At 43.6% G+C, this 15,892-nt stretch overlaps 2 protein-coding genes across 2 annotated transcripts; both read right to left on the bottom strand.

Moving 5' to 3' along the window:
- Positions 1-371: 371 nt before the first annotated feature.
- PDCD2L (programmed cell death 2 like) lies at positions 372-4,647 on the bottom strand. Its single transcript, XM_072346636.1, has 7 exons — positions 4,510-4,647; positions 4,245-4,408; positions 4,082-4,151; positions 2,979-3,373; positions 2,043-2,153; positions 1,264-1,412; positions 372-611 (listed from the first exon to the last, which is right to left on the bottom strand). The coding sequence occupies exons 1-7, from the start codon at positions 4,624-4,626 to the stop codon at positions 481-483; spliced, it is 1,137 nt and encodes a 378-aa protein (XP_072202737.1). The 5' UTR covers positions 4,627-4,647; the 3' UTR covers positions 372-480.
- Positions 4,648-5,864: 1,217 nt separating this feature from the next.
- Positions 5,865-14,037, bottom strand: LOC140257100 (fatty acyl-CoA hydrolase precursor, medium chain-like). The gene is made up of 13 exons (XM_072346113.1): positions 13,868-14,037; positions 13,065-13,269; positions 12,190-12,334; positions 11,606-11,739; positions 11,120-11,273; positions 10,408-10,509; positions 9,351-9,455; positions 8,544-8,684; positions 8,376-8,459; positions 7,507-7,654; positions 7,168-7,299; positions 6,880-6,952; positions 5,865-6,481 (listed from the first exon to the last, which is right to left on the bottom strand). Exons 1-13 carry the CDS (start codon positions 13,935-13,937, stop codon positions 6,304-6,306), a joined length of 1,671 nt encoding a protein of 556 aa, XP_072202214.1. The 5' UTR covers positions 13,938-14,037; the 3' UTR covers positions 5,865-6,303.
- Between the last annotated feature and the right edge of the window lie 1,855 nt (positions 14,038-15,892).

The following is a 15,892-nucleotide window of genomic DNA, read 5'->3' as shown; positions in this document are numbered from 1 at the left end:
CAATGCAGTGACCATCAGAGCTCATCAAGCACACGTAACATCCTTCACTGTAAGAGCACACAGATTTGTTTTCAAATACTTACATTAAGCTTCTCACTGCCAGTACTTTGTAAAACCTGGATCCCATTTGACAGATGATCACCAGCAGGAGAACTTAGTGCAATTAGACCGCCCTTTTCCTTTATTTTCTTCCCCAAGCTCTTAAAAACATAACTATAATGCCAGAATAATCCCCACACTTAGAATTGCCTCTTTGAGCAAAGCAAGTTTTTTGTTGCCACATTTTGCAGCCATGCCAACGCACACGTCGGCCATTCTAGGAAATAAGCACCACGCCAACAAATGAATTTCATTTTTCACCACATCTGAGGAAAAAACTGTTGTATAATCACATACTTTCAACTGCAAGAAAAACCAAACCAACCAAAGCACACCAACCCAACAAACAACAGATTTTCCACCTATGAAGAGAAACACAATTTATTTAAATAATTTCTGGTCAGGGTCTTCTTGTACAAAAATAAACTCTTCCAGAGGGGTTTGATGATTTGTTGGCCAACAGCTTTGCTCACACGTATAAACTATAACAGTCCCAAATTCCACTGAGAGATCTAAAAACAAAACAATAAAGGTACATACGGTATTAGAAGAATGCCTCACTTAGTGGTTATTGCTTATCACTGCAGTTCAACCTTCCAATCCAGAATGCATTTGTCCATATCCAGCCCCCTATATACATTTTCTTATTTCAAAGATTTTTAAAGCAGCATGATTGAGAACTTTCAAAGAGCTTCGTAGGTGCCTGCAATCTTACATGGCAATATTGATTATTTTCCGAGGCCTTATTTCACAGAATCATAGAATGGCTTGGATTAGAAGGGACCTCAAGGACCATCAAGTTCCAATGGCCCTTTTCTCCTGTCCCCTTTAGCAGGGGAGGTACGCTCTCATTTAACAGGCAATAAAAATTCTGTGACTATCAAAGTCACAGAATTATCTACATGGCTGTTATAAGAGCACATCAGGAAGCACATGAAGTCCAACGGAAGAGCTCCCATTTGCTTAGTGAAATCTATAATGGAAACATGATTATATCCATAATCTCGGTGGATTTAAGTATCCATTTGTAACCTACGTAATTCTATGACCACTACAGTCAAGCACATCAGTGCCTATGGTTAGCAAGAAACAATCCAAATTACTCTTTAGTGAACCTTACTAATATACTTCTAATACTCATTCAGCTAAGCCCAAAGTCAATACCTGCATCACCCCGCAGCATGCTGACCAGTGCTGGCATAAGCTGAAACTCGAATATTCTGTTGCTTCCACAGTTACTGCAGGCTGGAATACTGTTGTCAAAGTTGGCTGGAGGACATGTTATAAACAAAGGCTGACCACCCCAAGAGTATCTAAGAGGAAAAAAAAAAGAAAAAAATGTATTTATTCTTTGTATCTCAAGTAACTAGGGAAAAACCCACAAACACTGTTAGCAGCCAGTCATCTGCCTGTGCTTCAGATGAGTCACTCAACAAAAATTAAAGATAGGGAAGGGGGACAGTGAAAGGTCAACATGTGGAAAGTCTTAAGGAAAGAGATGGATCTAAGGGGGTAAATGGTTCAAATTGACACCTCCAGAGTGTGCTAAACATGACTCAGTTACACCAACTACATCTGCAGGGGATTCTGTGTTTGCTGATAGCTCAAGAGACATCTGGCAGCCCACAAGAAATAGAAATGTACATAATTTTATTATGTACATGTTGTGTATACCCATAATACTCTTGAAGGGAAATAGGGGCTAATGAAGACTACAACTAGCAGTACTCATAGGAATCACCTGAAGCAGCTTTTCACAAAAGAAAAATACAAAGAGCAAAGTGACAGATTCAGACAACCTTGGAAGTAGTCGTCAAAACTTAGCAAACTGTTCAATTAGGAAAAATAAGTAGATAAATCCAATTCAATTGTTTATTTTTATTTACTGACAGCCTCCAGCTATGTCCTGTCTCTCCCTGTTGCAATCAGCTGATCAAACATACCTTAAAATCTGCTCTGGACAGACAGATATTCTCTTCATAAACTTATGGAACGCGTGGTCCTCACTGACTTCACTCTTCTCATACTTCTCATTACTATCTTCACCAGCAAAACTACGAGAAAAAGGCACAAACCAGAAGTTCAAATTCAGTACAACAGGCATGCTTTAAATGCGTTCCAGTTAATAGAAACCCACATTAAATTATATTACGTACACAAAAAAAAGCCAAATGTTAAATCAAGGGGCAATCACTGTTCCAGCTTGCAGCTGAACGTTCTGCCTCCAGCTCCACTGTTTGTTGCCAACAGTTTCAAACTATGGTAAGACATTCATTCCTATCAGACACCTGCTTATGCCTAAGGATAAGTGCTCAGTGTGGTCACCTATGTTAAAATAGGAAATACATTCAGTACCTACGCCCAGAAATTGTTTTCCTGACCACTTCTTTATCAAAAACCCTGATTCTAACTGCAGCCATCATCCCAGTCTCTAGTCAAAATCCCTGAGCTCCTCAGCTCTTAAAAATGCAACCAGAATAACAAAATCTGCAGCATCGTGAAGGAAAAAAGAAGTCAAATGTCCAAATGTCACAATATGAACTCATATCACATAGCATAAGATTTGGTCAAACCACATTGGTTTGGTTTAATAGACTGAAGGTATTCTGCTCTGTCTGGAGCAGGGGATTCTAGCTGCTCAGTCACTCAGAAATAGCTGCACTGAATAGAACAGAAGTACCGTATAACCCAAAATTCCTAAACTGGAGATAACAGGTGCAATGTTACGTGTTTCCTGCAATGTCCTACACATAATTGCTTCCTGAAGGAGTCAGTTATGAACATACTCAGACCTAGTGAGGGTGAGACTTAGTTCATAACTCAGTACAAACTGAACACAAACCCTTCAGCTTCAGCACGAGGTTCAAACAGGTTCTTACCTTTCTGACATCAAATTTTCCAGATCAACACCCTCTCTTTGCTGATACTCTTTCAGTAGTTTGTTCGCATGATCTGTATCAAGGAAACCAGCATAGTCTGCCTCATCCACAACACTAATGTAAAAGGACTGGAACACAGGAGCTGAAGTAGCCATCGCCGTCTCCTCCCTGAGTAGGAGGTCTGTATTCAGGGAACCAGACACGTCTGCAGCTTCAGACAAGCGAAGCTCTCGGAGCTGCGACACACACTGTGCTTCTCTAGATGCAGAGCTGCTCATCCCTGCATTTAGGCCCAACATCTGAAGGGCACATGTGGAAGACTCCTCTCCGTTGCAGCCTCCCCAGTCGTCTGCCTCAGCACACCAGTCCTTTGCAGACAAGTTACATTCTTCTTTCTGCAAGGGAGGAAGAAGAGAAACATTTTCAAGACTGACTACACTAACGTGGAGTTGCTGCTATTATTAATACGGGAAGGAAAACCTCAACCTTATGCTTAGTGTTATGTTGCCCATCCCCTCTCAACACCAGGTACCAGAATATCCACGTTTGCTTCTCGCAGCAGCACACTTAAGACAAAAAACCCATGTCAGACTGGGGAAGAGGTGCCATAATACAATGGCTGCTTGATGCACTGCGCCATTCCCATGCTGGCATAACTGCTGGGAGCCAGCTTGAATGTATTTCTCTGAACCAGTCACTGCATCACAGCAAGCTCAGAGAGTGAAATACAGAGAAATAAAACAACTTTCCCCCATTTTAATTGGAACATGGAGCCATTTGCCACAGACCAAACTACTACAGCATAAATACCTCAGCTGGATAAGCACTCTCCTGACAGCATAAGTGTGGAAGCAACGCTCCTCCTTCAACCACCCCAAGCTGCCGCTCTAGTTAGGCTTCAGAAGCGGAAATACCTGAAATTCTGACAGTAAACACCTGCTGTAACCGACCACCACCCTGACCATGGAGCCCCGACCCCGCACACGGATCTGCTGCTCACACAGGTACACGCAGCACCAAACACGGCACATTAAGGCCCCCCGAGCCCCGCGCCTCACTCTGCCCACCGTCAGGCAGGCTGCAGAGCAGCGCGCTGGCCGTACCTGCTCCGAGCCGCAGCCCCGCGCCTCCTGTCCTCGTGCCTCCAGGCTTTGGGAGCGCAGCACCTTCCAGCTTCAGCCCGACACGTGAGAGAGGACACAGAGAAACGCACGCTGGGTTAAGGCGCTCCCCGGCCGCCCCGCGCCCACGGCCCCGCGCCCTCACCTCTGAGGCCGCCCCCAGCAGCCGCTCCCGGCGCAGGCGAAGACGTTGGCGAGGCGGTGGAAGGGGGACGCGCCCAGCGGGCAGTACACCTGCACCACGTGCGCCAGCGCCGCGCCGCACGCCCCGCAGCGGGGATGGCTCGGGAGCACGGAGGGCAGCGCGTCCTGAAACACACACAGCGCTCAGCGCCGCGGGGACAGACCCCAGTCGGGGCAGATCCCCAATCGGGGCAGACCCCCCCAGCACGCCCCGCCCCGCCCCGTACCGCGCGGCCGCCCAGCTTGTTGGTGGCCCATCGCGGGGGCTGCCCGCCGCCCCGGCACGGCTCCACCATGGCGGCGTCGCGCAGCCCCAGCAGCACCGGCTGCCCCTTAGCCGCCATGGCAGCGCCGCTCCGCGCCCTACGGCGGCCGCCGGCGGACACGTGTCCCCGCGGAGGGCGCCTCCCGCTGAGCGCCGCGCGGTGCCCGGCCGGGCTGCAGGGGGCGCGCGCCGCCCTCACCGAGGCGGCCGCCATGTCGCGGCGCGTGCCCGCGGGCAGCCGGAGCTCCACGTGGTGCAGCCGAAGCTGGAGCTGCGCTCAGTGAGCAGCGCCGCGCTCCGCAACTCATTTCCGACGGCCGCGAGCGACCCGGATACCCGCACGTGCCTATCTGAGGCAGCCCCGCACAGCTCAGGCTGTATGCAGCAATTAGAACGCCTGCAAGTTCTGTAGATACTTCACTCAGTCACAAGCAGACTTTGCCAACATTCGGGTTTTTGAAGTTCTTCATTATCTTGGTAACTTGAAAGCAGGATTTTGCAGAGCACATCTTTCTCGTCAGACCCTTGGACATGTCGTACCTCCTCCCAGGTGCTGGCACTGCTGCTGTGTTCCAGGATGAAGGTGAACTTCAAGGTCCAGCTTAAGCCATTCTATGGTTCTACGAACTGCTCGAGTGAGCGATCTTCATCCACACCAGTGCCAGGCCAGGCAGCTTTGCTCAGCTGTTGCTCTGCTGCAACACAAACTCGGTTCTCCTCTTTCTTCTTCCATGCTTCCATCCAGGTGACCAGACAGCTCTCACTTGGAAGGTGTGTAACCTTGGCCAGCACTGATGCCAAAAGCCCTCATGCCATCATGCAACTCAACAGGGAAGCCCTCACAATTACACAAGCTGTTCCTTTAACAAACAGGTAGCACACAGGCCACACATCCTCTGCAGCTTAGCCTCCTAAGCAGAGTACCCAGTTTGGAATTTGGAAGCTTGAAAACAGAGGCCACCTTTCTGCACAGAGCTGCTTGGGCTTCCATGTCACTCACTGAATAGCTGAGTTGATAAATTACAGTAATAGAGAAGTGCTTGTCTTCGTCACAGCCCAGTGACTCCATCACATTCAGATGTTACGCCCATGACAGGCAGCCCCATGGCTGGGCAGACCCCAGCTACTGTGGACTGCAAAGAGAGGCATCCCAAGGCTGCCAGTCCCACCCTGTCCAGTCTGCACAAGGGAAAAAAGAACCCTCATGGTTATCAGTTTGCACTTTCAGACTGTCTTTGTTCAGACTTGTTAGTGCCTTTCACAACACCTTCTTGGAAATAGCCTAAATTAGGTGAAAGAAAAATCATTCCAAAAATCAGAAGTACCATGTATTAGTTGACAGAACAGAAAAAGCTGTAGGAATGTCAATCTCAATCTTCTTGATAAAAAGAGCGGAATGAATATGCAACATATCCTGACATCTACGAGATATTCTGTACACATTCTTATCAGTTTCAATGTATTTAGTAATTTTCCCCTCCTTTCCCTTTTCAAAGGAAGATCATTCAGATTTTATGTCCACTGAGAAGATACCATGGTCTTTTTGAGACTGAAAGAATGTTTAATTTTACTTCCTCGCTTCATTATTGATTTTTATTTCCATGACCATTTTGTACTTCCATTGATTCTCTCCCTGTGCTGAAATCATGACAACAATTTTCATATTAGTGAGTTAGAAAGTCAAGATTAAAATCTTCCTTCTGACAAATTAACGTTGACTTCATGTTGTAAAAGGAAAATGTGTCCTCTGCAGCTCTCACAAATCCGTGTGTTCTCTCCTTCTTTCACTCCTCATTTGTTCTGTCAGCTCTACCCAAAACTCCATTTTGTCTTCTTTCAGCTTCTTTGCTGCCTTTTGTATGAGGTCTATTTCCAGGTATCTTTCATCCAGATCATACTGAGGCCAATGCACCAAGCCTTCCCCATTGGGATTTCTGGAAACAGAAAACATGAAAAGTCACCTTTCCATTTGTGCTCTGACTTCTCAACCTGAGATCGTTTCAGAAGACTAACAGGAGCTCAGATGACACGATTCTGGTACCGGAACAGATGGATGCTTTTATCAAAATGCTCATCGCTGGAATGGCAGACATTCAGTAACGTTTGCCATTGCATTGGGATCTAATCCTCCACTGCAGATACAAATAGCTCCTGGATTTTATTTTGGATTGCACGTGCTTTCCAGAGTTTTTCTTGCACTCCTTAAGAAGAGAAACTATTTGTTTCAGTACTGATCTTAAATTCTGCCACGCTTACAGGAACTACCATGCTGCTGCCATGCTTCAGGCAGCACAGACAAGACCTGAGCTGCAGTTCGCACTACGGATCTCACCCGTTTCTAGCAAAGTTACTCCAGTATTTCATAACAGTTCTGCTAAGTTTCTTTTCTTCTTCTGTAGCATTCCCTGCAAAGTGAGAGAAGAAATGACAATAATCAAAGTTCTGTAAGCAAAAAGCAGTAGTCCAATCAATTCCAATACACTGTAACCAGTACTACAGCAATGAGGATGTAGATTCTATTGTTTCTAAACAAACTTCTGTTCTGTAGGTGCTTAACTAAGCATAAATAATAACAATGTTGTTTCAAAAAGAAATGGTTTAGCAAGCACAGATACATCACCAGCTAAGAACGGCTTTCCAAAGACAAAGGCAATCTCACTTCCATGATCCGCTTTTACATACTCAGGTACGAGGCCTGTGGCTGAGCTTGGTCGATGCTGAAATTCATAGAAGTAGACTGGGTGGCCAGCATCTAACAGAAAATAAAATGAGAAACAGGTGCTAATGTTTCAAATGCCAGCCAACAGTGATGATAGACTTTCACTGGAAGATGTTGTGATAAAACAAAAACACTATCAGTTATTCTGAGAATGAAATGTGATACATACATTAAGACCACCGACATGCTCAAGGATGGAAGACAACGCTTGTTTGAAGAGATGTAGAATTAGAGACTCACCTCTATGGTATCTGGCCACTTCCATGGCTGGGAAAACAAACACGTGATCTCCTATAGCATCAAGAAGGCCATCTCGCACCTGAGCACGGCTCTGTGCTTTTCCCACGTATTCATTGAATACAAGATCAACAATTTCAGAAGTAGAACTCTGAAATGAACAAGAAAGATATTTTTAGAGTGACAGCAAATATTAAAACAACTAACAGTGTAAACTGAGTGTGCCAGCTGCATGACTCTTGCTAGACTCCAAACTCTGCCATGATTGAGAGAAAATCCCCTACTGCGCCTAAGCAGAGTTCACAGTCCACTGTGGTGCATTTTACCTAACATAGATGTTCTCAGGGAAAAGAGATTTGCAAGATCACAAAGGATGCCCTCAAATTCCTTTAGAGAAACAGCAATTGGTGATGCTAAGAGATAGATATGGTTGTCTGTTCTTCCATATTTGGAAACAACCCTTGAAAGAGAAAAGACATCCTGCTGGATTTCATAAGATTCATTTCTTGCTTCAGATGGCCATAACTTACTCCCTTTCAGAACAAACCTGGGCTCATTCCCAGAGTATAATAGATTCCTATGTCTCTATATGATCCTTTACAAGTACAGGCTATGTTTATCTGCTTCTTAATTCTTACCTATTAATCTGCAATTTTTTTGTTTCCTAGTTTCAGGAGATCACAAAGTGACCAGTAAGCTGTGAGCTCTGTAAATGAGTAGGAAGCAAAACATCCAGTGCATACATGCAGGTCCCCTGGTGGCATTTTAAGCAAGGTGTCCTTTCTAGTATCCATGTGAAGCTTCAGAAACATGAATACGGAATTATCCCAGTGAAGAAGTAACACTGGATTATTCTGCAAATAGTCTCTTACCTCAAATGGTACAAAGTGGTTCTGTAACACTTGATGTGCGACTTCTTTGTCCAGACCACGTATAAAGTCAGGAAATTTCAACATCTTCAGAACAAAGAGATTAAATATTTAGGGGGCAATCTAATATACATGAACTTATATTTAAACAAAGTCATTAAAGTCTCTCACACTAGGAAGTGCCCATCCGAATTCACAGTTATTCACTCCTATGATATATGGGACTGCATTGATTGCTTTCTCAGAGAGTAATTGCGTGGGAGTCTTTGGAAAAAATACACCATCCACAGATGAACTGATGAACGCTAGTGGCTGGAGAAAAACAAACAAACAAACAAACAAAGGAATGAAATATTTACATGAATTTCACTATTGAGAAACATTTTACATTTTTACTGTATTTTCAAAGCAAAACAAGTAAAGTACCAAAGGAAAATGTAGGTAAATTTCCACAGTAGACATTTTGAACCAGAGAAGATTTTAAGTATTCATATATTGTAGGTTAAATTTAGTTTACATCTCCTGCAAGCAGATGCAATCCATCTGTGCATGTATGATGCTGTGGGGCAAAAACCAACTTCTGTGTAGAAACAGCAAAGCAACAGGGAAGCTGGCACTGTCATAGGAAACATAGAGAAGGACATAATTATGATGTTAAGTAATGTTCAGGCTCTCCAAGAGAAACTGTGACATCTCATACTCTTGTCTCTTCCCTTGGCACAGCCTGACAGTGAAACACGTGTAGCTCAATGCCCATACAGAATTAAAGAGAAGGAACCTTTTTACATTATTTCAGATGAGGTACAGAATAGCTGCAACATTATCCTGCCCTAGAAACATAAAGAAGGGATAAATGTTAGATAGATTTCAAGTTGTCGTAATTTAACAAGACATTTATAGCATGCTCTGTTATGATCAAACCTGAAATGTCCTTTTTATACCTTTTTATACCTATTTACAAGGTGTAATTTCACCTACCATTTTTAGAGTGATCTGTTCTATCTCTTCCTCTGTTTTTTCTCTTAAGCACTCAACCAGAGCAGCAGAACTGGATTTTCCACAGCCAGATGCAGCAGCAATTCTCTGCAATCAATAAAAACGAGTCACATCCTCATTTACTAATTATCCATGTAATTCCCATAGAAGGGCTCTGTCTGCCACTGAGTCTGGAGACAGGAGTGCAGCGGGGGCATCTCAGTTTCTCAGAAAGGACGACCAAAGCCAGAAGCGTTTCAGCTGTAGATGCTGAGATAGGAAGCTTTCATAATCCTTCATGTTTGTGGGCTGAACAGAAAGACAAAACCTACTCCTCCAAAATACCTCCCTTCACTAACAGACCAAGGTAGTTGTTCTGGTATGTCACAAACGGGGCTGAGAAGTCGGGATGGCATAAGGTGGTTCAGAGTAATGCATACATGGAATATAACTATGTAGATGATGAAAAAAATAGAGCACATTACACCCTTCTCAATGATGCAGAGTCTATTTGAATGAAGGACTGCTATTTCTCAGCTGTCCTTAGACAGACAGACCCCAGTGCAATGCAGCCTCTTCCACATCCCAGATTAGCAAAACAAAGCTCTTGGAGGCTGTTTCTTACAGATGGGTAAGACTGGGTGGAATTGGGCTCTTCTTTCTCATTATAACTAAGCTGAATACAGTTTTGTTCCTTGGAGCACATCAGGATCCATCAGGAAGGAAAGAGAACAATATTGAGAATCTGGTGCTATTTCCCAGTTAAAAATAACAGCTCATCTTTTAATGAGGACAGTATACTCTACTCCTTCACATTCCAAACTCATTCACTGCCTTCTCTCTGCTTCCTCAGTCTTCTGCTTTCATTCAGACATCTGTGGATATTTGGGTATTTGGAAAGCAAAGTTTCACTGAACGTGTATTACTGCAAACAGCAATGCTGAATCTAATGAATGCGGTTGAAATTCCACAAGAAAAACAATTGAATTCCAGTTTTTGGAATAAACCATTAAAGGTGTTCAACACTATCTGAGAAATAAATATGATACAAAACACCCACCTGTGCTTCTTCCTCAGGCTTATCAGTGAATAAAGTTCTGATTGCAACACCACTCTCAGAAATGGCCCTATGGAACAAGCCCTTTGCCAGTGGAGATAAGACCTGGAAATAAAAAGCACCAACCAGAAACAAGAGCAAGCGTTACTGGAGATGCATTCTGATCACTGACATAGAATTGCAATATCAGAAACTGCCCTTTTTGGAAACCTGTCATCCAACTGTTACTCTGTAGCCTCTGATCACAGCTCCCTGGTGCAAAGGTCTCTGCCAGCATTAACAGGGATAGGTTCATGCCTGCCCCTTCCCCTCCTGCAGCACTTTGCTTTCAAGACTTCACAGAACAACACTACAGGCCAGATACGCATCAGGTATAGCTCTGTCCAATGGAGCAGCTGTGCTGCCAAAGGGGAAAAAACAACTACAGTGGAGAAGTCAGGAGCTAATGGACATTGAAATCTGAAGATGACAAATAACATTTAGGGTTCTAAACAGCATCATCTGGGTACAAATAATAGAACACTTGCAACAGTCAGGAGCTGCACTGTTACCACATTGTATAACAGAACAAGGTGATGTGTGGTTTATCCTAAAGCCACCCACTTTTCTCATTGACTTTTCATTTACATATTAAGAATGACTGCAGGCAGTGCCTGTTTGTTTGTTTGTTTGTTATTTCCCAATTGATTAACATTCATGCTTGTGGTGAACTTACCAGAGCAGACACACTGATTCCCCCTGCAGATTCTCCGAAGATGGTGACAGATCCCGGGTCTCCTCCAAAGTGTATGATATTTTCCTGAATCCACTGAAGAGCTGCCACTTGGTCCAAATACCCCCAGTTACCACGAGCGTGCTTATCACCAGTGCTGGGAAGAAATAACAGATTTCCTTAAATGCTTGATATGAAAGAAAACAACAGAGAGATAAAGACAATGTGCAGGATAAGGAAACAGCTGTTTAAGAGCATCTCTATAATTTAAAAAGAATTGGCTTCAAAAGGGTTGAGATCAGACCAGCAATCAAGCCAGAACAGTCTCTGGAGCAGACCTGGGACTTGTGAGTTGCTGCCAACTGTTGCATGTGTATTTAAGAAACAGAGTTTATTTGCAAAGGGAAATATTCTGCTGGTCTTTTCACAAAGGATTTGCATGCATAATTTTGGAAAGCGCTTATCAAAACCACAGATAGAACATCTTACCTAAAGTATCCAAGAATACCCAGTCTGTACTGAATTGCCACAACTACCACATTGTCAAACGCAGCTATTGCTGAACCATCATAGGATGATGCTGATCCAAGAACTAACGCACCTCCATGGATCCATACAAAGACCTGGAAGGGGAAATACAGAAGTGATTCAGCACAAGGAAGAGCTCCCTGTGATGCAGACTAAATATCCTAGCATGTGCTGCTTCACTCATGAGTCCTTCAGATTACATTTCACAAATGGTCAATGTCTTTCAAACTGGAGGCTGGCAGCCTCACAACATGAACTGATTTCATTAAATGCTTCAGTTTTACCATTGCCCCTCCAGGAAATCAAGCACTAATTCAGTAAAAAAAAATAAAAAATAAATAAAAATAAAAAAATCAGTATGATTTTGTGTGTTAATCGTTAAAAACTGTGCCACTGATTTCTCATACTGTGTAGGATGTAAGTTTGCTGTGCATGTGTTGTAACCCTCAGGAAGCTGTTATAAGATTCAAAGACAGGCTTAATCTATCACATCAAGTCACAGAAGCCATCAGGCTTGCTAGAGGTTTTGTAATGATTTTCCTTACCGGCAGCTTCTCCTGTTTTTCTGTAGACACAGGTGTGTATATATTCAGGTATAAGCAATCTTCAGACATCTGGAGAGGAACTTTTTCTTTTCTATTAGTAACAAGATCTGAAGTAATCTGTCCTAATACTTTGTTCTGAAGACACCTGGAGAAATAAGGGAAAGAACAATCAACAGAAATAACAAAAATCACAACGCTATAAAGTGCAGCTGGTACATTTCTGGGTTTCATTCAACAGAAAATATAGGGTACAGTTTTAATGTTCAATATGTTTTCTTCCATCAAGGTGGCACCACAAGAGCTGTAAAAAGGGGCCACAGTCCAGAGCAGTACAATTTGATACCAAATGCAGTTTTGCAACCTACAGAACATTACAGAAGGATACTTGCAGACAGGTAGAGCTATAAATCGCATTGAATAAATTGCATAATAATTACTTTGTAACTCCAGTAGCTTTTTGTATTGCAATTACTGGGCTAGAGGCACTAAAGAAGAGCACCAGTGCAAGCGGATTTTCTTACATGTCCTATTCAGCATTTTCTTCCAATGTTTCCTCAACTTCTTTCTGTTTCTGCTACAAAGCTACACAGCTTTAAAACATGACCAAACGCTTTCAAAGAAGCACACCGTCAATCAGGTGTTGATCTACATCAACTCACTTACAAAGTCTATTACACAGCACTGGATAAAAACAGTAGCTGTCATATCAAGATTTTTTCAGAAATGCATTCAGTGTAGCAGATGTGAGAGGAGGTGAGATGACAGCAAGGACTGTTTCCACGTTGCTTTGGATCACCCTGCATATCAGTGTCCTCAAACTGCAGGTAATATAAAATCATTGAGAAGATAAATGCTTTTCTTCTTGCTTTACTTACATTGGTGGGTAGGAAGTGGCATCTCTGACACCTTTCCATGGCTCAGGTGGCTGGGGCTCAGAAAACCTCAGTGGTCCCACAGGAGGCTTAGCAAAAGGAAGTCCCAGAAAGACATTTACACTCCTCTCTGCTGCATCTACTTTCACTTGGTATCCTCGGGCAGTCCCATATTTGGTCACCACTTCTGGTTGCTCTGCTTTTATCCCTGGGGGTTGCGTGAACAACATCACATCACGGACTGGTCTGATAGTGAGCAACTGACGGCTTTCTGAGAGCTTTGGTGCCTGAATAAGCACCCTCTGTTTGTATCAACAACTCGTTTTCACACACAAGCCTTCAACAAACACTCACTGCTAGAGCTGACCTTAGTTCAGCCCTCGTTCTGTCATTGCTCCCAGGTATGAACTCCCTCAGCCATGCCATGCCTGCAGCATATAACCTGCTCACTCTCCACACACATCAGTAACTGTTTGTAGTTCACTGCTGATAATTAAAGTCCATCGGACTGCCCTCACAAAGAAAAGGCATTTCCTGATTTAGCAAAGATCTGTGAGTCGAAAAGACACAATTTTGCAATAGGAATTTAGCTTTGTTAGCTGCATTTGAAAAAAAAATAGAGACAAATGCCTGAAAGCAGACCAGAGAAAGAAACAAGGAGCTTTTGCTGGTCAGGCCTCAGTTCTGTGCAGCAGGGTTGGGAGCCCAGGACCTTCGTAAGGCTGGCATTCCCACGGGTATGCAAGCTGCACATGCGCTCTGACCCCTCACAGTAGGCAACAGTGAAAAACCCTTTGGAAGCTTACCAGTAGCTGCGAGTGCCGTGAGCCCGGCGGTGAGAATCAAGGACAGCAGCGAGTTCTTTTCAGTTGCCATTCTGCAGTCGACTCGCACACCTACCTACTCTGTGCACTGCCCTTAGTACTCTGTAAGTGTAGCTGTTGCGCAAGACAAACACCGATTAGGAAAAGCAGTGCTCAAGCTGTGAACCAAATCAGGCATGGCTAGCCTTGAGCAGCTGTCACAACAGAATGGCACTTCTCCAAGGGGAGTGTAATGCAGCTTATCTGAGCATTGGAATAGGGGAACCTTGGGCTGTGCACAACTGCCCTATAAGGCTCATACTGGCTGCCCAGGGCTCCTTATTACTCCTCTTCACAGAACTTCAGGCAGCAGGGATTGGCTAAAAAATGCATTGAAAGATTCTTCCTGCTGCATTACTATTATTAGTACCCTCTTCAGCAATTCAGGCTGGACTTACTTTCGCTACACAGAGAACAAACTAGGAGAACTCTCCTACTAATGCAGAGAGACAGAGTGAGAGAGTGAGAAGCAATCCAGAAAAATCCCATCTTTTCCTGCACAGTCAATACTCCACTCGCCACTCAGTGCTGTGCAGTCAGAAATGTTTGGCCGATATCTCGGCATACACGAGTTTTGCAACAGCTTAGAGAAGTTTTACTCCAGTACTGCACTACAGGAGCCATATTCAAGGATTTGAGTGGTAGGAACATATTTAATCCCTTTGAATCATCAGGAGGGTTTACAGCCTTGTAAACTCACATCTATCAGCAAGAAGGTACTGAATAGGAATGGATTGCCCATCTCTAACTAGCTGGTTCTTTTATGTTTCAAGCTCTGACATTGTTTGCTTGGCTCTTTTTTTTTTTTCTCTCTTTTGCCTTCTTTCATCAGAGTCAAAAGATCTTACCTAGAAATGCTGTTTCATAATTACCTCTCAAGAAAAATCTCACTTGTCAAATTCAGCATTTCTGTAAATTATTTTAGTGACTCACCTTTGTTTTCAACTTTGCGTGTCCCAAGCCCAGTGATTAGATCTGTTCTACACAGTGTATTAAGCACATAATAGTTCTGTGTGCTAAAGCTCACTTCACTTATTCACCGGGGACGCTTTATTCCACACCCAACTCATGTGGGCAAACCTGGGAAACTAAAGCAGAACACTCAGGGAGTGACTTTCACAGTTCATGAACAATGTAGGCAGGAGCTTCTAGGTAGATTTTTCAGGCTACATGGACGTTCTTGGAGAGCCTTTTTTTCTTGCAGTATTTCTCAAGAGCAAAATCTTATGTCATGAAAACTGAGCTGTCTTGATTCTGCACATTTAGTCATAAAGATATTGTCTGATTCAGGTATGCATGAATAAAGGCAAGGATTGGAAACAGGAGTCTGGAGCTCAAATATTGGTGTTTAACATAAACTACCTTCTACCTTATTTCTGTGATAAATGTTTCCTGGAAGCAAAGGGCAGTACTGCAGAGCTGTAAACTCTGCAATCCTGTTTGCCTAGTTGAATACCACTGCAAAGTATCTCAGGGTGGACACTTACATTACACTGCAGTGGTTGCCTGTATTAGTAAACTGGCTCTATGCAAGGTGAAACTACACGAATCCCTTCTTGTGACACCTGGCTTCCACCATGATGTGCATACACACCCCAATGCACCCAAAACACACAAACCACAGGAGGAACCCTTTGCTACAAGGCCAAACACGGTGTAGTCCATTCATTGCTCCCTCCTTTTGCTGAAGCAAACCTTATTGATTTCCATGAGCATTTTTTTTCCATGTCCTGATCTTTCTGGTTTTCCAAGACTCTGCCCTCACTAATTTGCTTTATTGATCAGCTTCGTTTACTGTTCTGCCATTCAAAGCAGAACATTCCCTGCTGCATTCTCTTTTTCATGCTCACATGCGCATCCTGCAAAATGTCTCAGCCCATATCCCATTGCCAGCTTGTCCCAAAAGAAGATGATATCCAATCTGAAGGCCAAAGGTAGCTGCCTTCCTGAAATTCCTGCTTGTGTAAA

The sequence above is a fragment of the Excalfactoria chinensis genome, chromosome 11 (assembly GCF_039878825.1).
Source record: "Excalfactoria chinensis isolate bCotChi1 chromosome 11, bCotChi1.hap2, whole genome shotgun sequence".
Classification (NCBI taxonomy): domain Eukaryota; kingdom Metazoa; phylum Chordata; class Aves; order Galliformes; family Phasianidae; genus Excalfactoria; species Excalfactoria chinensis.
Note: the sequence above shows the minus strand (reverse complement) of the source record. Positions and strands in the feature narration are given on the sequence as shown.